Here is a 23,540-nt window from a genome sequence, read left to right as displayed (position 1 = left end):
AGCACGGCACAGCACAGCACGGTACAGCACAGCACGGTACAGCACAGCACGGTACAGCACAGCACAGCACAGCACAGCACGGTACAGCACAGCACTGCACGACACAGCACAGCACAGCACTGCACAGCACTGCACAGCACGGTACAGCACAGCACGGTACAGCACAGCACTGCACGGCACAGCACTGCACAGCACGGCACAGCACTGCACAGCACGGTACAGCACAGCACGGTACAGCACAGCACAGCACGGTACAGCACAGCACTGCACAGCACAGCACAGCACAGCACTGCACGGCACAGCACTGCACAGCACGGCACAGCACTGCACAGCACGGTACAGCACAGCACGGTACAGCACGGCACTGCACGGCACGGCACGGCACGGCACGGCACTGCACGGCACGGCACAGCACTGCACGGCACAGCACAGCACGGCACAGCACTGCACAGCACAGCACAGCACTGCACAGCACAGCACTGCACGGCACAGCACTGCACAGCACAGCACGGCACAGCACGGTACAGCACAGCACTGCACAGCACAGCACGGCACAGCACAGCACTGCACGGCACAGCACAGCACAGCACGGCACAGCACGGCACAGCACTGCACGGCACAGCACTGCACAGCACAGCACGGCACGGCACAGCACAGCACAGCACAGCACGGCACAGCACGGCACAGCACAGCACGGCACGGCACAGCACAGCACAGCACAGCACAGCACGGCACAGCACGGCACAGCACAGCACAGCACAGCACTGCACGGCACAGCACTGCACGGCACAGCACGGCCCGGCACGGCACAGCACAGCACAGCACAGCACAGCACTGCACGGCACGGCTCGAGGCCCTGTCTGAGCTCGCGCTGCCCCCCACGCAGCAGGGACCCAACACGGCTGTTTGCAGCAGAACAGCGCCTTTATTTCTAACATGGCCCCGTTGGATCATCTCGTGTTCAGCAGGTGGACAGAGGACGGGGATCGCTCGGTACAGCGACAACACGGCTCACCCTGCAAACCTGCAGTGCCAGTTTGCAGCTGTTGTGGGTTTGGGGGATGTGGGTAAGAAGCACGTAGCACTGGACATCAGTTCTGTCACATTGCCCCTCTCGCCATCATCTCGTAGCTGAAAATCTGAGTTGTAGTTGCTAATCTCATCTGAGTCTATTAGAAACTGCAGCGTAACACAGACACCTTTTAATAGGAACAAAACCGATTTCCCACCCCATACTTTGATTTCAAGCCCCAGATGCAATGATTGGTGGCAACCACTTGAAACTAAGACCAAAGGACACAGCAGAGCCCAGGAGAACCAGCTCAGAGTTCGAAGCGGCTGTGTATGTGTTTGGATTTTAACTTGTTGTATTTGGTGATCAGATCCAGTTTGCTGTGCCCGAGAGTCATTCTTTTCTCAGCCCCATACGCGCTGCTCTTATCCGACAGCATGTCCTCAGTGAGTTTATCATAGGAAGGAACTACAGGCTTTTTCTCACGCTTTGGCTGGCTGTACGGAGACAGCAAGTCCAGTTTCCCCTGTCCAAAGTTCTGTCTTTTTTCCATCCCATACAAACCGCTGTCATTTTCTGCTGTTGGTTCCCCAGAGGCAGCAGGAGGCCCTTTCTGCTTCGCGCTCGTGCTGGTGCTGTTGGTGCCTTCTGAAAGGCACTGCTGTGTTGGCTCCTGTGTCAGTGTAGAGCAGTGGCTGCTGTTAGCCCTGTCATCTCCTTGGTAATTAGGTTTGTAGGAACCAAAGACAGGAGATAGCTCTGGCTGCAAGAATGTCCTCCCTGCCATGAGATTCTGTTTGTGATACGGCGTGGATTTATTTGGAGGACTGTGAGCTGAGTCTGGTGGTTCCCCTTGCTGCGTAGGGCAAACGGGCTTCAGAGACGTATCATCCTTCCCCTTCTTGTCACCAGAATCAGGGCTCAGATCTTGCCTGTCCTGGTGAACGTTGTAGTTGGAGTTTTTCATGAAGGGAGACATCTTGATGCTTTTGATGCTGACATTGGAGAGGCTGCTGGAGGCGCTCAGGGTTTCTGCGTCATTCACGCGGATGGGTTTCAAAAGGAAGTCGGGAGCTTCTGAGGTGATCTGAAATGAGGCGTCTGGCACACAGAAGCTGGTCACAGCTTTGGACTCTGCGTACAAGTACTGAAATTCCTTGTCAAACTCTGCGACTATCTGGCCACGGAAGTGGGTCGCCAGGCTGGTGTGGACTTGGCTGCAAAGCCACGTGAAGCTGCAGGAAAAGAAAAACAGAATCACGTGTAACTCCTGTTCATACAGACACCCTAGCACCCTGCCCACTGACAAGCATCTTTTCCCACTCCCATTCAGGTGGTGGAGAACACCAGCAAAACATTCATGGGCAGCCTTGTCAGTCTGTGCAGGAGGTGTGGGTTGTATCCATTGGGCAGCAGCAAGGAGACCTCCAGCTGTCTGACGATGGACAGGCTGTGGGTCATTGAAACATGTGGCATTCATAGAGTTATAGAACATTCTGAGTTGGAAGAAACCCACAAGGATCATCAGGTCCATCTCCTGGCTTCACAGAGGATTACCCAAAATTCAAACTCTGAGAGTGTTGCTCAAACTCTTCTTGAATTTTGTTTCTATAGGGTTCTGTTTCTATAGGGTTGTTTCTATAAGGCTCTTTCTGCCCAGCTTGCATTGCGGACCTCCTAGCTCAGCATTTGTCCTGTACAGTGCACCATCCTCTTTCATGGAGTGCAAGGAGAGTGTTTTGGGGGGATATCAATACATGCCTGGACTCCCCTTTTCTTCCCTTGCTTTAACATGTCCTTCGTTCTCATGTCCATAAGACCTGATACATGGTGGACTTGAGGGGGCTGCTCAGTGAGGAGGGAGGGTGAGGAATGGAGACCTCAAGCACTGTCCTGAAGAGCAGAGGAGGTGTGCAGAGCCCCACAGGGACACCACAGGACAGGAAAACCGATGTTGTTTTCCTTAAGTATTGCTGTGAGGTTCTCCAGACTCATTTCATCTTTTCCTCACCATCCAATTAAGAAAGATGAGGTGTTAGAAATTAACCTGAGTCCATTGCTTGGCAAGTCTCATGCCTGCTCTTGCAGTACAGGGTGCTGGGATCCTTTGGGGGAGCTTGTTATACTCATAAAAAAAAGCCCACCATTTTGTCCCAGCTGATGAAGCATTTTCACTCACTATCAGTCTGCATGTTTGCCTTACCTGTTTAAAGCCATCTGGTGTTTCTGCCAGCTGTAACTTAAAGAGCTCTCTGCTCCCCACTGCACATCTACTGATAGTAATCACATTTCTCCTCCCAGTCCTCATTTTCCCTGATTAAACAGGGAAGCTTCATCTGTATGGTAAACTCCCCAGGCTGCTGGTCATCCCAACCCTCTGTTTCTTCCTTTATTCTTACTGTAGTAAACAGACTAATTGTGTTGAATGAAACAGGAGCAATGTGGGCAGAAGTGCCACCTTAAGGCTGCGCTATCAGTTGCTAAAGCAAGATAGTGTATCTTGACTCACAAGAGTAGGGTGAAATCACAGAAGCCATGGGAAAGCAATTGCAATGGAAGGTTGCATTTGTTCCCAAGTAAATGCCATCTCAGGACAAGATGCTGACACTGTGTTCTGGAACCTCATCAATGTTTATGTTACAATACAGCTATCTGGGAACTCAGAATAGGAAAAGCAGCTTTTGGTTTCTTCCTGAGCATTACACAGTCATTACGGTTTGTAATGATGTAAGTCACAAATTACAAAAGGCATAAGAAGTAACGCTCAGTAATACTCTGTGGGGATAATGCATGGTCCATGGGCAAGCTAAGAGACCACCTCTGCATTGGTGTTTACTGTGGGAGCTTGGGATGGTCCCAGGCCTGAACCCACCTTTATACAGAACGAGAGAATGAGTCTCACATTGAAACCTATGTGGAAAAAGTTATATATATCAGCAGAACATTCAAAGGACCACTTGACATTAACTTGAGAGTGCCAAAGGGCAAAGCAGCTCAACAACTTACTACCTCGGATGTGTAATCTCTCACTTGAAAGTGCCTTAATTATCAGAAAGTTGCTAATGAGATAGATTTTTTTTTTCATGTTCCAGACCATTGAGACTCATAACCACACAACACAAATTAGCAGAGACTCTACTAAAGAATAGAATTAATGGTCGCGTAGGTAAATACAATATAATAAGAAAGGTGGCTTTTGTAAAGGAAAGTCATCTCCTACAAAGCTATATGAGTTCTTTGAAGAAATCTGAGAGCCCAGACAGGGGCAATTGCATGTAGTCCTTATCTACTTCCTCAAAGGCATCTGTCCCAGGAGCTCTGCCTGGCTCCCAGAGATGCTGCTGTTCCCAACTGTGTTACTTACAGCTATGGCCCTTCTGTACAGGAGTGCTGTGTCCACACTTTATAGTGTTTTGAACCCCGGATGCCTCAGTGCAGGGCTGACCCTGCAGTACTTTGTCACCCATAGCATGACACAGACTCTATTTGGAGTCATCTACTGAGAGATCTATCAGCTGATGACCATGGGCCATGAAGCTGTTGAAGCAGCTATAGGATGCTTGCACAAACACCCGAGCTCACTTGAACTCTTCAGAACCACAAATGGGTTAATAGGACTGAGCAGCCATGTCCTGGAGGGGCAGGACTGCATCCCTCAGATTGGGAGCACCATCCTGTGAACCATGGGAATAATCAATTGAAAGACAATGCTGCCATCACTGTCCACCCAGAACTACCACTTTGGATCACGAGGGTTCAAAAGCCATAGGATCTTCGTGCCGTTATTTGCATCCGTAAGGGACTGTTGCGCAGGGAGAAGTCAGCTGCACATCGCCCCGGGGAAGGGACGGCTGGAGGGCAGAGCAGCCCCCCTCGGCCTCCCGGCTTTGCAGTCAGGCGGAGCGGCAGCAGAGCCCCGCACAGCGCCGTGCAGCGCAGCGCTCGGCCGGGAGATGGAGATACAGCATCACCAGGAGGGCAGCGCCTGCTCCGCGCGTTTCACACGAGATGTCGGCTCAGCAGCATTTCTGACAGCGGCGTCAACCTCCCTGTGTGCCCCTGCGGGACCGCACGGCGGCCGGGGATGCCGCTGCCTTCTCGCAGCCGTGCTGTGCAGTTGCCCTGCGGTTCTTCGTGCCCAGCCGTTCTTGCAGCAGTTTTTTTCCTCTCTTTTTTCCCTATTACACATCTGTATTGTTTTCTTCCTGGACGCTGTCTGCCAAGGTTTTCTGCTCACACTCTGTGCGCCCAAACAGCCTCTGTGCATCATTTCACTCATCGTTCAACACAAGCACAAGTACTACATTACACACACTTACTATACATACTATTTCCAGACTTTTAATTTCACATTCCATTTCCTTTCTAATATCTGAGATGATAATAACCTGTTTTTATCATAAGCTCTTTAAGCTTGTTTCCAATGCATTTACAATGATTTTCATCCCTCTTTTTACATCTTTTATATATAAATATATAAAAAAACATTACAGTGCAATGTATTCAGTTAATTTGGGCATCCCGTCCCGGTTATCCCTTATTGCTTATTCATCCTCACCACACTATGCCTCGTCTCTTCCTTCTGGATTCAGTTTTTATTTGCACACCTGAGGGCTTCCTCCTCTTTGATTTGGTGTGCTCTGCAAAGCTTTACATCATGTATCTGCTGGCATTTCAGTGCTTTACATTTCAGCCTGGAGTTCCCTGGCTGATGCACTGTGCTTTCCATTCCCTCTGCACTCACTTTCTGCTTAATGGCCATTCATTTCTGAAGGTGACTGCTCACTGGGTTAGATCTGGAGCTCTCTCTTAAAAGCTCTTTCCTCCTGTGTGGGGCACGGCTACCTGAAGGCATGAGCACTTCTCTCCTGAGGAAACACCGAGACTCCTCCAGCTTCAAACCCTTGTAGCTTTACCTTCCCTCTGCCAAACACCTGTGTACTTCTTTTTGCCTTCCTTTGTGCTGAAGCCAGAGGTGGAGTTTTGTAACCCTCTCTTGGCTTCCCTAATTTTTCAGTTTCATTGGTCATGTCAGCTTTGAGCCCAAGCACTGAGTTTCTTTCAGGATGATATAGCAAACAAAGAGCTCCTTCCTCCTCGTGCCACTGGCAGGACGTATAGCTGCACTTTGACCACCTTCCATTTTCAGCTGAGAACCCTCCTCTAGGGCAGCACAAACAGCCCTGTAAGTGCCTTCAGGCTGACAGTCCCACCTCCTTTCTCTACTCTTTGCCTGGCAAATGTTTACTCAAGTTTTCCTGCTCAAAATCCTGTTTAGCTGTAGCCCCATTTGCCCTTCGGCTCCTCTTTCATCTGCTGCCCTTGTAAATCTGTTTGTACCCTTCACTCTGTCGGGTTAAAAGGAAGTACTATCTCTTTTGGTGCCCAGAATGATACCAACTAACTAGATACTATTATATTTAGAATTTTAGATGACTGCTTTTTCTGGATGTCTGCTTAGCTCAATGAGCCTTGTTTTCCCTTTTCTTCATCAACAGGAAACACAATGGTAAAGAAGGGAAGCAAAGAAAAAATCAGAAGAGGGAATCTTATGGCTGGGGAGAGGTCAGAAGTTCAGGTACGAAATGAGTACCTATGTGAGGAGAAAGTATTCTCTTCTTACAGATGAAGAATTAAGAGACACCGAATATCTGAGTAGTCAAGAACAGAGAAAGATAATACCTCCCTGCAAGAAAGGGTGTGGGCAGACCAAACACCTGGATGGATTCACTGTCAGCATTGGAGAATGTACTGAAACTTGGGGGGATCTCAGCTCTGCTACTATTCCATGTCTGCACAAGCAGCTTTGTGAATGAGTGTGCACCCATTACATCAGCAAATCAGATCTGATAGGGAGCAACTGCATGGGTCTGAATTTGAAAAGGGTCCTGAAATAGACTTCTGTGGTTCAACAGGGGAGTACTCAAAGTAAATACATGTGGGAAGGCCCAGGAAGGGTGATGGCAAAGAACGAAGATGGGATGAAGGACAGTAGGATGAAGGGTGGAAGAGGCAGTTGTATGGAAGTTATGGAGCGCAACAGAGAAGCCAATGGTCAACACCTGTAATCAGTTCCCACTGATGATACAGTGTGTCTTGGGTGAAAAGTAAAAGAGCATCAAGGTAGGAAGCTGAAAGCAAACAGGATCTTCTTGGTAGCCTCATAAAATGCTCCCTCTACCACATTTAGAATGGAACAGAGAAATAAAAGAACATTTCAGTACATGGCTATGGAAATTATGTTAGGAAAAGGATGGCAGGTTCATAAGGAACTGAAAAAGTGTGGAACATAGTAACTGTATGGAAGAAAGCTGAATTTCATCTTAACCAGAATAAGATATGACTGCTGCATGATGTAACACAGAAAATCTATGGAGGATTTTCTGAATCTGAATCAAAGAATCTGAAGCAAAGCTGGATGTGGCTCTGGGCAGCCTGGTCTGGTGGTTGGTGACCCTGTATGGAGCAGGGGGGTTGAAACCAGATGATCATTGTGGTCCTTTTCAACCCAGGCCATCCTATGATTCTATGATGTGCGTAACAGTTTGAAACTGCCTACTCAAACTTAGGAATAAAAGCAAAAACATGTTCTGATGTAAGGACAGGAGGAAAGCAATGAAATGCCAGTAAGGATTTAGAGTCAATGAGTAACACCTGAGAAAATAAAGCTGTGTTTAGAGAAGTGGTCAGTGTGGAGCAGCCAGGTCAGATATACACACATCCACAGCTTTTCTAATCTAAAGGAACAGATATTGTGAGATGCCTGAGCTGGAAAGATGACTTTGATACAGCAATCATCTCAGAAGGGGACTGGGGAAAAGAAACTGAGGAACAATGTAACTGAAGTATAGAAGTTTTACAGGAAGAATGAATAGGGAATATGTTGGCTGGAGCAATGACACAAAGCATTAAAGAAAAATAAGTCAAATAATGTAAATAATGCAACATCAAATGAAATATTTCCCTGCTAGATTAAAATTCCACTCCCAAATATGGAAAATGTAGGAGTGGGTCTGTATTGTGAACAACAGAGAGCACTGACAGTACATATGATGTGCTAAGGGACCTCTGCTCTGCTCAAGGCAAAGGAATATAGTCAGTTATATCCATGTTGAATAGGGGCCGTAAGTAGGAGAGCTGCAGAAACTGCATTTTGTCCTCTATAAATGACTGCTTTGGGGAGAAACTAACCAGAAAACAAACAAAAGGAGAAACAGCTCCTTTGGAAATGCCACTCTGCAAAAATAACGATGACATACACCTATCAAATATACTTTTGGGAGGAAAGTGATCCACAACAGTAATGTTTAACTGAAAAGAGAAAGTGGGGAATGCTATTAATAAGAAACTTAAATGAGTAACCAAAGAGGTTAACTGCTTGAGGCAGCAGGAAGATTGTTTAAAGATGCTATATTGGAGGCTCAGAGCAAACATACCTATCAAAATAAAGACAAGTTAACAGATCCAAATGTCACCAGAGTCCAAAGGCACAGTAAGAGAAAACACTAAAATAAATAGCCTTCAAAAAATGGAAGTCAGCAATTTTCCAATTATTAACCAGAGAATAACCTATCATTTCAAACTGAACATGGTAACAGAGGAATGGAAGTCATCAATATGAACCTTTCAAAGAGCTACTGGAAAACTACGAAGCAGCCAGGCTTATTTCCATACTGAACAGACTGGTAGAAGCAAACAGAAAGTAACATGATGAGATGCATAAACACCTATAATCATAACGCTGAAGACTCAGCATGTTTTTGTGGAAGGAAGCCATGCCTCAAAGCCTGCTGCCTTTCTTTGAAGGAGGCAGTGAGCACACAGATGTGTATGACCTGCATGGTGTAGGATGGATGAATTTACAGAGACCTGGATGCGGTCATTCATTGAGGACTCTTAGAAAGATCATGGAATACAGAAGTAAGTCTTCCTAAGGAGTTGACTGAAAATGGGAAGCAAACACTAATGATAATTTTAACGTACCCACTGGAATACCATAAGTTTTGGAAGGTTATATGAGAGCAGTTTGTACCCAACAAAATCGTGCTGGGAAAACTGGATAATATAAGAAGCAGTGAAAGGGTTTTATGGTATAGTGACACAATGGTAGAGAGTCATCGCAGTGGTCAGAAACAGCAGGCTGGGAACTGCCACAATGGAGACAAGGGGAGATGTCCCCCTTACACCCATGCTGAAGTATAGTGAGTGGGGATATCCTGACCTCCTCACGCAGTTCCGGTCAATTTGTCTCTCAAAAGACAATAATCATGATGGAAGTTCTGCATGAGAAATGACTAAAGAGCTGAGGATACTTCAGCTGGGATGATTCACACAGGGATTATAATGGAGGAAGACGAAATCATGGATGCAGTCAAGGAAATAAATAGAGAACAGTGATTTACTGTTCCCGAGTTATGGAAATTTGGGGGCACCAAGGATAATTGTACAGCAGTAGACTTAATGTAAACACAATAGATCACTTCACACAAAGCATAAATTAAATTGCATAACTCACTGCCAGAGGGTGTCGTGAAGGCCAAAGGCAGAACAATCAAGGTGGGAAAAGTCTGCTGTGGGAAAGTGGCCATGAAGAAGCACATACAACATCCAGCCCCAGAGGTCCTGAAGCCTCTGATCCTTGCACACAAGTCTCCTGAGTGAAGCATTTGGCTTTATTCAGGAATTGCTCTCATCCTTTGAATCTTGTTTTCCCAACTGCAGGGAGAGTAATCTATCTATCTGCTATACTTGATACAGTGCCAAGCTGCAGTGCACCCGATTTTCTCCTGTGGAAACTTTTCTGTACAAATTCTATAGACAGACAATTTCTTACAGTCCAGAACACGGGGTGGTTGGTGGGACAGCAGGGGATCAGGCAAAAGGCTGTATCCAAGTGAGCAGCTCTTCTCTACAACATGAGAAGATCCAGATTCAGTGATCCAGAGAGAGCAAGCAGGGATTGGATCCACAGCCCTGCTCCAGGCCATCAGGGGAGGAACTGACCCAGGGAACTGACCTGTGTTTCAAGCAATCCCCAGACTCAGGGCAAGAGGGAAATTAACAAAGTGTTCCTACAGCTGTGGAGGTCAGCCCAGCAGACACATGCCCAAATAGCCATTTAAAATGAGTGCTTTCAGTTATCCGAGACCCTGGTGCAGTCAAAAGAGATGGAGAGATGGAGAACAGCAGCTGAAAAGTTCAATGAAAGCTGGTCACTGTCAGGAATAATAGATCCAGAACAGATCCCAAAGGGAATAAGTATGGAAGCAGTCCTCAACGTGCCTGATACAAACACTGTGTGTACTGTGGGAGGAAAGATGGGGCGTCATCTGGCCCAGCAGGGAATTTTTTACATCATTAAGAAATTAGGTGATACTCAGAGACAGTTGTTTGCAGGAGCTGTCAGTGTTGGCAGACAGGCAGTTAATGCTATCTGAGAACAAAACAGCAAAGTGAGGCAAGCTGATGGCGTGAGGGATGAGGCACCAAAGTGAAAACTGACATTTATAAGGGTGAGATGAAGAGGAACAGCTGCACATCTTTATCACAGGGAAAAGAAAACAGGAATTATTCAGCATTTTGCAGCATCAGCAGCTACTGTTTTTTCTCACCTGTATGTACCAGCAACAACTTGATCACAGTCAATCAGGATAAACTTCTCCAGAACCTGGCCTACAAATTTCTTGCCTGCTTTGCTGTAGTACGTGTCTCCACTCAGACATCTTATGCGCATGTTCTGAAACCAAAGAAAGCAGAGATGGTAAAGGATCACACACTGAACCAAACTGGAATGTTCCGCAGTTCATCAGCAATGGAATCTCATGCAGGATTGCTGTGCCCAGAAGTAGAATGCAGCACGGCAGCATTTGCTGGGTCCCACATCCCACATATTTGATCACAATGCAACACTTCTATGAAATAAAAATGCCAGCAAATGTGAACAAGTTGTGCTTAGGTACAAATCCTGCTGTGTAAAAAAGGAATAAGAAAATAGAAAACTGGAGAATTCAGTGATCCTACAGATCATTTCTGAAGTATGTGAGCCTAAGTCCAGTTTGCTCCAGAATATTGCTAATACTCAGCTACATTCACTCTGCATTAAAGCTAATTTCAGGCCCCAAATACCTGCTTTTCCATCCAACTGAGTACACTGCTCTGATTTTCTATGCTGACAGGCTTCTTAAAAAACATATTGCTCAGTATAAAAGATTTACAGAAAAGACCATCCGTGTTTTAGGAGTTACCTTTATCAGTATATTTTAAAATGATATTAACATTTTTTGTGTCTGCATTCAGGTGAAACAAGCTGATTCTCACCTGTCTTAAGAGCTTCCCTCATCCAACTTAAGCCATGAAACATCCTGTCCAGCACAAAAAAAGGAAATGAGGCTCCTGGTATCCAACAGAAGCCTTTGTCTTAAGGTGAGGTTTTTGCCAATAATAGGAGTTATTTGCACCTCAGGTGGGGCAAACAGGAGAAGAGAACAGCTGCTGGAAGCAGTTACTGGGCAGGTCTGTAGGAAATGGTGCCAAACAAAACAACTCAAATAAGCATCTGTGAGGCTGCACCTCCAGGCACCTGCCAGCCCATCCCCTTCTGCCCCTCCAGGCCAGTTCATGGCCACCTGAAGTGGCCTTGGCACACCAGGAGCTGCCATGAACTGTCCCCACTGCATTTGGGCAGGCACATCTTGCTGTGGGCAGCTCATCCTTGCCCAGTGCCAGCATCTACAGATGGAACCCTGTGCCTGCAGTGGTCACTACAGGTGGCACAAGCTGCCAGGGCTGTTTTGCTCCTCTGCAGAGGTGGATTCTGGCCCACACCACGTAGCACCTTTCAGTCCAGCCAGAATACAGTTTTTAACACCCACTGGCAGGCTGAAGATAAAGGACAAAGGTGTAGATGCGGCTTGAAGATTTTCAGGCTGACCCCCCAGGTGACCCTGCTTTGAGCAGGACGCTGGACTTAATGACTTCCTGAGGCCCTTCCAACCTGAATTGTTCTATGGAGCTACGAAAAGCCACCACGAGATGCTGAAATAGAGCAAGATACGCTTGGGGAGGTGATCACCTAATCCTGTTGTCATCCAATTTAGGATTTTTCTTTCTTCCAGTGCTGAGGTTTTTGTAATAGTGGTTCTCACAGAGAGGAGCTTCCTCTCCCTCCATGTAAGTCGAAACAACTACAAGAGATATCCCATAGATTTATTTCCACAGTTCACCTTCACTCCCTCTCTCCTCTCCAAGGCTGGATGATTTTCTGACATCTGGCTCAATTTGTCCATCCTCTTCTTCCCTTTGCCAATACTGACCTTCAGCTGTCCAAGCAAGATGAAAATCCTGCAGTCTTGAAGGACACCCAGACCACCATGTGCCACTGCCACTCAGCTTACTTTTAGCCTCAATACAAGTCCCTTTGAAAAACATACAACAATCTTCTGCTGGGACCACTGCCAATGCTTGATGCACTACTGTCAGACCTGCTGATGATCAGCAGCAAGATTCAACACCATTACGCTCACACAAAGTACTTAGAAGTAAGAAAATTCCCCATTACACTCAGAGTTGTCATTAATTATTCCAGATGGAGATATACCATCATATCCGGTCTTAACCCAGAACCACAAATAAAATATGTACATTCATTCCAGTTAGATGTGAATATCAAGCACGTGTGTTAATGTACTGATTGAGATGCAGCAGCCTGAGGGGCACTTCACATTAAAACCCACAGATGAGTCACTGAATGGGGGAGGCAAGCGTTAATTAGCCATTAAAGCACAAGACAGGACATCAGGTCTAACAAAAAGACATAGGCATCTCCATGGATATAAACCAGTGCTAATTTTAATTTAAAACAATGGCTAGATTCTTGGAGAAGAAGCAAATAAAATAGATTTTGAAGAAGTGGAATTTATCTGGATATATAAATGATAGGTTATATTAGGGTGATATTAGGGATGCATTTGTTTATGAAACCAAACATGCTCTGGCAAGAAGTAGTTTTCTCTAATAGCTGCCATGGCAAGAGGCAAGATGAAATGGATCTGGCTTGTGAGAAGTGAGAAAGGACAGAGCATCACCAACATGGGGAAAGAAAGCTGCATCTCTAAAGTAAACCTTGTGTAGGCATGTTGAAAATGAGGGGAAAAAATGAGGATGTTTGCAATTGTATCTATCTGTATTTAAAATGCTGTAAAACAACATTTTTGAGCTTTCCCAAGGTGAGGGAAAGATGAACTGGATGGCTGGAAAAGTACCAGCCCCTCCTTCCAGGGAAGGCATGAAGGAAGGAGCACAGATGGTAGTGTTGGCCTTGTAGGACTAACAAATGACATCAAAATTGTCCTCCACTGGGAGGTGACAGCCAGAAAGGTTACATGGGGGCAGCGTGATACCAGGGGACATTTCTGAGCCTGAGGGTTTCTGAGACAAGAGTGCTTGTTTCACTGCAACATTAACTCCTAGAGCTCACCTGCTCTGGACACCACACGTGGTTGCTGATGGATACCCCAGTGAGTGGGGAATCAGGCTCTTCACAATTCCTTCATGAACTTGAGGGCCAAAAAGCCAACCCAAGAAATAAATCCTGTCCTGACATTTTTAACTTCTGGTTTTACACCGAGTGCGTCAATAGGGCTAGGATAAAATGGTGGATTCTGCATCAAGACATCCAAAGGGGCACACAGCTTTCCTTCCCCACACTTTGCCACAGAGCTGCACTGCAGCATTTCTGGACAGAACCTAAAGCTGATCTGAGGGATCTCAGGGATCTGAACTAAGAGCCATTTAAGTCTTGCAATTCGGTTTCCAAGGGCAAGGACTGAGAGAGGTCAGTGGGCAGGTCCCCAAGGCCGGGCAGAACTAATAGTACAATCAATTTTTTTTCTATTCCAAGGCTCGGTTATCACATGCAGAGTGTGACTGAAAACTCACCGGGAAACTGTCCTGAGTGAGAGACATTTTATTGCACATCTCCACAAAATGCTTCAAGTACTCTTCGTCCAGGATCAGGTAAACAGGAACGTGCCGTCTGCTTGAGGCCTCCAGCAGGTCACACAGTATTTCCATGTCTGTGAACAGATCCATCACAATTGCTATTACCTGAATGGGAGAAAAAAAAAAAAAAAAGGACAGTTGAAATCTCACACAAAATGTACTTTAAACTAAGAATTCAGTATTTAAATCCCCAAAGCTAGAGTATCAATGGCCACATGAGTGAAAACTGCTTCAGGAACTTTGTGTTTAATAGCCCTTACCCCATGGCAGCAGATAAAGTCACTCAATAACTATGAATACATTCCCTGCCCTGTTGTCTCCCGCCTCATCCATCCGCCCTTCACAGAAAAAAATAGCTGAAAGGGTTATGGACTCATAAACTCAGTGTCACTGGAGCAACAGGTATGTATTGCCTTAAGCAAAAGTGCCAGAAACACAGCAAACAAACAGGAAGAACTGAGACTGACCAAAATCGTGATTCATTTGCTGTAAGAGAGACTCTGCACATGACTGTTGTATTAACCTAGAGGAGCAAGCTTTCTTCACGAGGAGCATGCTGACAGGTAAAGGAGAAGGTATGTAGCTCAAGTACTTGTATGTCCTTGTTCCAAAATCGCATCCTGTGGACACCAAACAGAATCATGGAACATGCTTGGGAAGGGTCCCTTCCCCTTCCCTGCTGGTTGCACTCCTGCTTAGCTCCTTGTCCATCAGTACCTCTTCTAGGACATTCTTCCAGAAAGCTGTTTCCTAGGCTGCTGCTCTGCTGTGTCCTGCTCTGTGTTATTCCTTCCTATAGGCAGGACTGTATATTTGTCTTTCCTAAAATTCATGAGGTTCCCATCAGCCAGTTTCTATAGCCTGTTGACATCCTTCTGAACAGAAATCCTACCTTCCAGCTTACTGACTGCTCTTAATGCCATACAGCCTGCAAGCATGCTCAGTTTGTACTCTGTCCCATCCTCCAGATCATTAGCAAAGACACAAAGCAGTACTGGCTCCAGCACTCATCTCCAGGGAACACCATTAGTTCGGCTTTGAACCATCTCAATGTAGCTATGCAGCCCATTTCCTCTCACCCATCTCATGGTCCACCAGTCCAAACCATGTCTTAGCAGTGTGCTGTAAGTGAACTACAGGACACCACATCAAATCTCTGTTCAAGCCAGGGAACTCATTGCCTGCTGCTCCTCCCTCATCCGCACTGCCTGTCATCTTCTCATGGAAGGGAATTGTGCCAGACTGGTGCCATGTGTGCTGGCGTTCACATTCATATCTTGTTCTTCCTGTACCTGGATTTATGTTCCAGGAGGATTTGCTCTGCGCTTTCTTCCTAAGGACAGAGATGAGGCTGATGTGCCTGTAATTCCCTGGGCTCTCCTTACCACTCTTGAAGATGGGTGTGGTGTTTGCCCTTTTTCCAGCCATGAATAACTTCTCCCAATTGCAATGCCATTCTGAAGATGATAGAAAGTGGCCTCACAATGACATCAGCAGGCTGAAAGAATCTGCCTCGTAAGTAACGCGGAAAAAAATGTATGCATTGTTATACTGAGGGCTGCCTATAGATCACTGGGCCGGAAAGATCACGTGGATGGGGCATTTTACAGGCATCTGGCAGCTGCTCAGAGCTCAGCCTTTGGTGGAAAGGTAGAATCAATGACTACACAGCCATTTTCTGCAAAGACACAGCAGCACAGATATTGCCTATGAAGCCCTTAGAATACACTCATGATGATTTTCATACAAAAGGTGAGAAGGGACCGATGGAAGAGGTGTTCTGAATTTGACTCTGTCTCTAAGCAGACTGGTAGTTTAATGTGTGCTTCTAAGCGTGGCCACGAAGTAGCAGTTAAGAATCCCAAGTGTGGAAAGAAGGAATAGCATAAAAATTAAACAACAACAGATTTCAAGAAAGTCCATCTCAAAACACTGAAGATAAGATCTACAAAGAAAAGGGATTGAATTGAAGACCATGGCAACTCATCCTCAACACTGAGGAGAAAAGATAGAGCTGGGAGTGACAGCAGACAACCTAAACATGTTCTCCAAAGATTAGAGGGAAAACAGAGAAAATAGAAGGTAGGTCATAACAAGCACCTAACAAAGTGAGCTGTAACAGAACTAGAAACTTCACAGCACGGCCTGCAACAAGGACGACAGACCAAGGGAAATAAGCCACAAATACACTAGGATGTAAGGAGAAAAGCTGTTCCACTTTTCCTCGCAGAAATACAGCCTGCAGACCAACAGCAAGGAGGCCATTATTTGGATCAGGAGGAGACTGCTGAGATCCATACACTGGTCATCACCATTAGGGATAGGGAGACAGGTTGGAGATGGAAGGGACTGGAAGCAGAGCATTTGCTGAGCTGGAACATTCGCCAGGGCTGATGCACTTCATCTGAGGGTGCTTATGGATGGACAAGGTTTCTGGCTCTACCTGAATTGTCCCCAAAGACCATCTTTTCACATACCTCGAACTTACAGAAGTCCTCTTGCAGGAGACCCCAGGCCCAGCCCACCACAGGGGGATATGAAAGAACACCTTCCTGGAGGCAGGTGTGATCCCAGGCATGTATGTGGGACACAAGGCAGCTGTAGGAGTGATGAACTCTTCCCACAAGCACTAAAAGCCATTCCTACTGGCCAGGCCAAAATCATGTCTCCTCTACCCTCTCTGGCAGATACGAGCTTCAGAGCCTGACCCCAAAAGGTATTTTTATAGTTCATCTTGCTCATATGAGGCTCTAGCAAACCAGGAGCTCATGCTGAAATCCCACCACTCATCAAGAATCAGCCCTGTGAACACTGTGAAGGTAGTGAGCAGTATCTTCAGCTTCTCAAACTGACATGCTGCTGTGCTGTTCCCATTGGGTACTAATGAGATCTGCACAAAAGAGCAGGACTTGGCCCTGTCTTTCCACATTTCAGCCCAAGAGCAAGGATTGCAAGACCAGGCTACTCATCCTCTAATGAAAAAGCATACAGAAAAGACCTATAGCTCAAACTGTGTGGGGCCCCAGGCAGGTCCCTCTTAGACACACTCGCCTCATGATAGTCCAGTTCATCTCCAGCTTAGCTCCTGGAGCAGGTTTAGCCCTGAAGGCAGTCTAAACATGCTTTGGAAAGTCAATACGATGCAGTTAAGAGAGGCTGTTGCTTCTCTGGCCTTGTCTCCTCCACGCTGGGTACCATGTACTATGGGTACCATGTGGGTGCAGCAGGTCATATCACCTCGCTTTTCTCCAGCATTTTTCACAGAATTCAGGATTTTTGCCCAGCAGCACAGCCAGCACGCAGTGCTTGCCACGAGAGGGATGCAGCTGAGCAGGCGCTGCCATGGCTGCCTGTGCTGTCACCATGTGGCACCCAGAGCTCTGGGCTGGGGCACAACCAGCTGCCAAGCAGATCTGCATCTCCTGGCAGTGCTGTGGCAGGGCTCTGGCGTCGCTGCTGGAGCAGGAGCCTCGGGCAGCAGGGCAGCAGCTTGTGCAAGCTGGGTGGAGCCCCACACCACAGCCAGACTCATGTTTTCCAAAATGGGCCTTCACTTGGCATCAGGAAGTGGAAGATATGCTGGCTCTGTTCATGCCCTCCTTGCATGGCAGGTTTGCACCTGGTGGTGCTGGTGAGCACCCAAAGCCAATGCATGGGGACTGCAGTGGGGACATAGGGGAGGATGTGTCCCAGCACAGCCCCACGTGGTGGAGGAGCAGGAGCCCTTGGGGCTGCTTGTACAGAGTATGGGTGCCACAGGGCAGCTGCAGCTCCATTAACATACCCTCCTGGTAAACAAAGCAGGCAGCTCTAGTAATAACAGCAGCTCAAGGTGAAAGTATTAGCAGCCTTTTAGTATCTAAAGGGGGGTCTATAAGAAAGAAGGGGACAGGCTCTTGGGCAGGGTCTCTTGTGACAGGACAAAGGGGTGACCTCTCATTCAGGCTCCTGCATCTCAGGCTTAGAAGCTTTTAAGTCACCCTGGGCTTACAGACCCAAGTGATGCATGTCCATGGGCACAGAGGTGGAAGCTGCAAGGCTAGGGCTGGCTCAGGGCCTTCTCACTTAGACACCCCAACGACAGCTGCCCACGGGCTCTGGAAAATTCACACATTGCCATTGTAGGGTGAAATCATGATATTTCTGCATCAACTTCTGGAAACTCAAACGCAGCAATTACTGCAGTCATCACTTTGGGAATTACAGCACTTAGCAGCACCCCGCTGGGGCTGCCATCTGTCTGGTTTCTAACCTGCACAGCTGGTTTGACTGGTATTTGCCAATAGCAGTGTGGTTTGGGTCATTACCCGTGGTTCTGCCATTCCAAGCAATACATTGCCTCTCTGGGGGGACCATGGAGGACCCTTCTGCTGTCACTCACAAATGCAGACACAAAGGCAGGGTCCAGGGTGTGCAGGAGGAGTGAACGGAGCGCGGGCAGCACAAACAGCTCAGCCAACAGAAGGATATTATGACAGCACTGTGAAATGCAGGCTGAGGTGTGGCTGTGCTTCATCTTCTTATGTCTGCAAAAGGAAAAGCTCAAATCTGAAAATACACCTCCAAAGAAGCTGATAAATGCAGCCAAGCAGAAAAACAAACCGCAGCAGCAGTAAGGACCAATGAAACAGATGCCCATTTTGATCTCTTGTCAGTGTGAATTTGCTGTTGCAAAGTATGCAGAAAGGGTTTGCAGAGCATTGCAAAGCAGCGAGCAGTTCCTTGCATAGCTGCTACTGGCACTCCAGGCAAAAGGTGCTTCTACCTCTGGTGGCTCTTCTAGCACTGACAGACGCAAACCTCACATCCTTTTGGGTGGTTTGAAGAGCAAAATGACTCAGTAACTGCTTAAAGATGCGTAACTGGGGTTGTGAATGAGCTGGAACTGCCGTCAGTCAGAGTTAATCATGGGAAGTGCTGGCGGGCTGCTAACAGAGCCAGCAGAACTCAGCAGAGAACCAACAGAGAGCTGGAAGCTCATCACCACATCTCACACAGCAGCCAAAAACACTGCACAAAAATCTCCAGCTTGGACACAACAGGCTGAAAAGGGTCAATGACCATCTGAGCCAAGTGAGAACACAAAGCTCAAAGTGCCCTTAGATACAAAAAAGCCCCTGATGTGCAGCCTCTCTGCAGCTACAGGGAAGCTCCTGGGAGCTGGAAAGCAGCAGGGTGTTTTTCAGGTGTTTAAAGGATCAAAATGTTGTCCGAAATCTGAGAAACAAGGGGACGTTCCTTGGAGTCATTCACTTGGTGCATTCGACCATGGCTGTGCCTTAATCCCCACTGCTGAAAAGCGTCACGGGACTTCTCAGGTGATGGAAGCTGCCATAAACCAGGTGCCAAAAGGGTGCTTTGTTGGTTACTTCCTGGATGAAACTTCCTGTATTTACCTACAGGGCATGAAGCACTGCGGCCAAATGGTTCTCCTTTGGGCAAAACTTGCAGATTCCCACTTTGTGCCTGCATTTCATCTGTCGGCTGCTGTTACAGCACTGCCCAGCAATTGGAGCTGCTGCACAGCCACAGCTTCACCTGCTCGCTCCATTCTGCAGGTGGTGGTAAAGATAACACCTTCCTCCTTTCTGCTGTCAGCATTCTGGACACAGCTATTGCCCAGGCTTAGCAGTCCTGCAGTTCCTGCTTTCTCTACTGGGCATTTAAGGAATGGCTGTATAGTGAAACAAGAAATTATCGAGGTGATAAGAGTAATTACCCAGGAACTGACTGATTAGAAGTGAGCTTTGCACTGGAAGTTAACTCAATATCCCCGAAGTTGTGAAATAAAATAACAGAAAAGAAAAATGAACACGAAAGAGACTGAAAGAACCATAAAGGTTCATAAAAGCTGGGAAAGTGTCTGAAATACATTGGTCAGAGCGGCTGCTTTAGCACACTGTATGACAGCAGAGTGACAACAAGAAGGAAACCCCCAGCAGGACTGTGCTCAATTGGGAAATGCTGCGGCTGTGCAGTGCTGGTGGCATCCGAGGGATGGAGATCCCACCCAGCAGGAACAGCACCACAGAGCTCCTTCATCCCAGAGCAGCACAGACATCGAGTCTGAAGACATGAGGATGTGTTCTAGCCTACCCCAAAGCACAGGCAGGGCTTCTTGTCCCACAGGTTTGCTCTGGTCCTGCATTCTCCTGCAGAACCCCCCAGTGCTGTCCTCCTGTCCCACCTCACCAGGGGTCCAGAGGCCAAGGCAGCCCTGACCCAAGGCAACATGGTGGGGAACGGATGGTGCACAGCTGTGGGCTGAGCACAGTTGAGCACCAGCACCTTCCTACTGCTTGCTGTGGGCTCTGGTTTTGCGTTCTGCACACCCACGAGCACACACAGAATGCCTTAAAGCACACAGCCTGGATGCCATGAAATCCCAGGGGGAAAGAAATTACAGGGATGGAAAGGAGCGGGAACAGTCACAGATCTGATAGAGGAAGAGCAGTTGCACCACGCCAGGCATCCAGACTGCAGCAGCTCACAGCATGCGGCGTGCAGCTGTAGGACCAGATATTGGGACTTGTGCTGGGACAGAAGACCCCACTGAGCCCACACTGCACTGTACGTACCGTCCGAGCCCGGCTGATCAGAGACCGGATCAGATCCTTAATGCTGTTAGCTTTGTTTCTTTGGAAAATGATGGTGGCTTGAGTCTGGCCTGACATGGTGAGGAGTGGCATCCCCGGCCAGCCCAGCTCCAGCTCTGGAGGGTGCACATCAGACATGAGCGGGAAGTAGGTGCCAGAGGTCAGCTCGGAGTAGAGGGAGGACCTGTCTCCATCAGCAGGGTCACCCTCTTTGTCTCTCCTTGCATTTGGCTCCAGAAAGCTCTGGCTTCTCTGCTGGCTCATATATTCCATGTCCAGGGTGGAAAGAAAAGGCAGCTCCCGTTCCTCGGCGATGGCACTCATGTAGCCGCGCTCCCCCTGCTCCAGGAAGGCATCGACGGCCAGCCGGGCTGTCTCGCTGTGCTGCAGCACCAGCGGGGTGGGCTCCCTCCACCAAGGCTTCTTCAGCTGCTCCAGGCGGTTCTTCAGCGGCCCCGACGCCCCTTGCTGGCTCCCATAGCTGCGGTGGAACTGGGGCCTCACCTCTACTGCCAGGTAGTTGAACATGACCAGAGCTAAGCAGTGCCTCTCCAGCTGCGTTATTCCTCTGAAGGACTCCAGGTAATTTCCGGCCCTCTCGTGCCTTCCTCCCGGCAGGTTCGTTCAGCACTCAGCATCAGCTCCACTCCTTCACGCGTTAATCACCAGGTACGGCCTCCCACCCCAGGGGGAGGAGCTGCTCCCCGGCTCAGCCCCGGCAGCGCTCACCTGGCAGCGGTGCTGGAGATCCCTTCTGATCCCTTCTGCATGGGGTGAAGCTGGGCTCTCCCAGCCGCTCCTTCCCTCTCCCGGTCCCTGATTCATGCACTGCCCTCCCCTCCGCTCCTGACAGGTCCCCACCCTTGGCCAAGCAGGCTCCAACCTGTTCTGTCCCTCCTTGTGCTCACAGTGGAAATGCAGATGGTAAAACTTGTTCCTGCTTGAGATTGGTTCCAAATCAAACTCGCTTCTCGGGGGCAGTTGTAACCATGAATACCCCCAATGGGTGATGGGGCTCAGCTGTCCCCAAAGCATCGCTTCTCTCTTGCTCAGCATTTCCTGGCAGTCCAGGTTCTGCCACATGGAGCCCAGCACAGAAACCAAAACATCACCTTCGTAGATCATTGGATCATTGGAAGGGGCCCTTAAAGGTCCCCTACTCCAACCCCCAGCCTGTGCAGGGACAGCTGCAGCTCCATTGCTCAGAGCCTTCTTTTGTGTCACAAGGCCCTGGTATTCATCTGGAACGTGGCAGGATCCTCAGTCCAGTCTGTGTCATTCAATACTGCAGGCTATGACAGCAATGGCTCCTTTGGCCTTCCAGCATTTGATTGCCTGGAGGAAGAGACCATTCAAAGTCTCTCGAGTCTGACCCCAGTGCCCTGGGAGTTACAGCACTGCCCACCTTCCGTGCATTTTGGGGCAGGTTAACTCCAGTGTACTAGGAGGTTATTTTTGGAAAAACAATGCAGAGCAGCATTAACACAGGGTTTAAAACACCACGTTAGGAACGTACCCAGAACATAACCCATGCACTGAAGTCCCCAGGCTGCAGCTGGGACCTCCCCCACCCCACACAGCCAACCAGTGCAGAACCGGCTGCGTGGGTCAGCCAACCTTTCATCTACAAGTCACAAAATCTATGGGGATTGAATTCATCCAGGCTAAATTAAGACACCTAAATGCTAAACGTCTGCTTCCTGAGCATCAGCTGGCTACAGTCTGTGGGGATGCACAGCCATGTCTAAGTGAGAACCGCCACATCTGGACACTGTGTTCTGCATCACCACAGCATGGACTACCCACTCCCCATTGGCTACAGCAGCAGGGGGACCAGAAGGGGTGGGCTGTTGGGCCCTGGGCTGCTGCAGTCGGGATGAACTCTTACAGTGTGAAGTGCAGGAGCAGAAGTAAAGGTAATGTGCAGTCAGGGGCTCTGAGCTGTGCAAGCTGCAGGTGTGGAGTTTGCTGCTGTGGACAAAAGTTTTGTAAGTGTTAAATAAGTGGTAGAGCCGCTCAGAGAACAGCATAAAGTGGTGAGGTGAACAGACAAACAAGGTAAGGAAATTAAGGGGAAAAAACCAGCAAAGTAAGCAAAGGGCTATGGCATTCAATGGGCATTTTTCTTGATGTGCTTTCCAGAGTGATAGCATCACCCCATCGAGAACACAGGATATGCACCACCACCATCCTTCTTTCTGCTTTCCTAAAGAGCTAAAGGAGCGTATTTTATTTCTTTTAAAGCCACCAGATGTGTGTTTTCTGCCAGACAAACCTCAGCTTACAGTTCTGTGCATGGCTCTCCACTGTCTCCAGCTGGTTTCTAGGGAGCTGCTCTGCCTCCAGGTGCTTCTCATGCACACGAAAGCATGTACGGTGCAAACCTCTCCATCCACAGCTGTCAGCCCAGGATGCTTCAGGTTGCAGGGCAGAGATCTCATGGGCCACCTCACCCTGCAGACGTGAGGAGCAGGTCGGAAGAAATGTGCCATGAAGGTGTTATTTCTCTCTGCATTGAGGAGAGCTCAGGCCGTTGGAGTCAGGGACAGAGGTTTACCATGCAGACATCTAAAATTAGATGAGAGATATCCAGTCCCTGTCTGGGAAAGAGATAAATGCCTATAATTGGCACGCCTTGGTCTGATCACCAGCACAGGATGTGGGAAGCACACGGCTAATATCTGTCAGCTAGAAGTCAGGATCTTATCTGTAAGCGTTGTCTGCGCTCCTCCTGCAGTTAAGAGACAGAGATGACTACAGGTGTTCTGGGTGCTCAGCAAACACAAGCACCTGGCTGGGACAGCGTGGAGGCTGCAGTCAGGAACACAGGAGTTCTGTCAGCTCTGTGCTGAGCACGTGATAGAGAATTTCCAGTCATCTCTTCCTTCCAGAGGAAATAGAAATAGGTTTAGGTACCGGCAGGAAGGGGGTAT

The 23,540-nt window shown here is 48.1% G+C and overlaps 1 protein-coding gene across 1 annotated transcript; it reads right to left on the bottom strand.

The window, feature by feature from the left end:
- Positions 1-905: 905 nt before the first annotated feature.
- LOC146757783 (protein FAM83C-like) lies at positions 906-21,270 on the bottom strand. Its single transcript, XM_085519501.1, has 4 exons — positions 20,590-21,270; positions 13,949-14,116; positions 10,624-10,748; positions 906-2,247 (listed from the first exon to the last, which is right to left on the bottom strand). Exons 1-4 carry the CDS (start codon positions 21,133-21,135, stop codon positions 1,323-1,325), a joined length of 1,764 nt encoding a protein of 587 aa, XP_085375627.1. The 5' UTR covers positions 21,136-21,270; the 3' UTR covers positions 906-1,322.
- Between the last annotated feature and the right edge of the window lie 2,270 nt (positions 21,271-23,540).

Source organism: Coturnix japonica, chromosome 19 (genome assembly GCF_054131305.1).
Source record: "Coturnix japonica strain WE chromosome 19, WE-NBRP24, whole genome shotgun sequence".
Taxonomy (NCBI): domain Eukaryota; kingdom Metazoa; phylum Chordata; class Aves; order Galliformes; family Phasianidae; genus Coturnix; species Coturnix japonica.
This window is presented reverse-complemented; position numbering and strand designations above follow the sequence as displayed.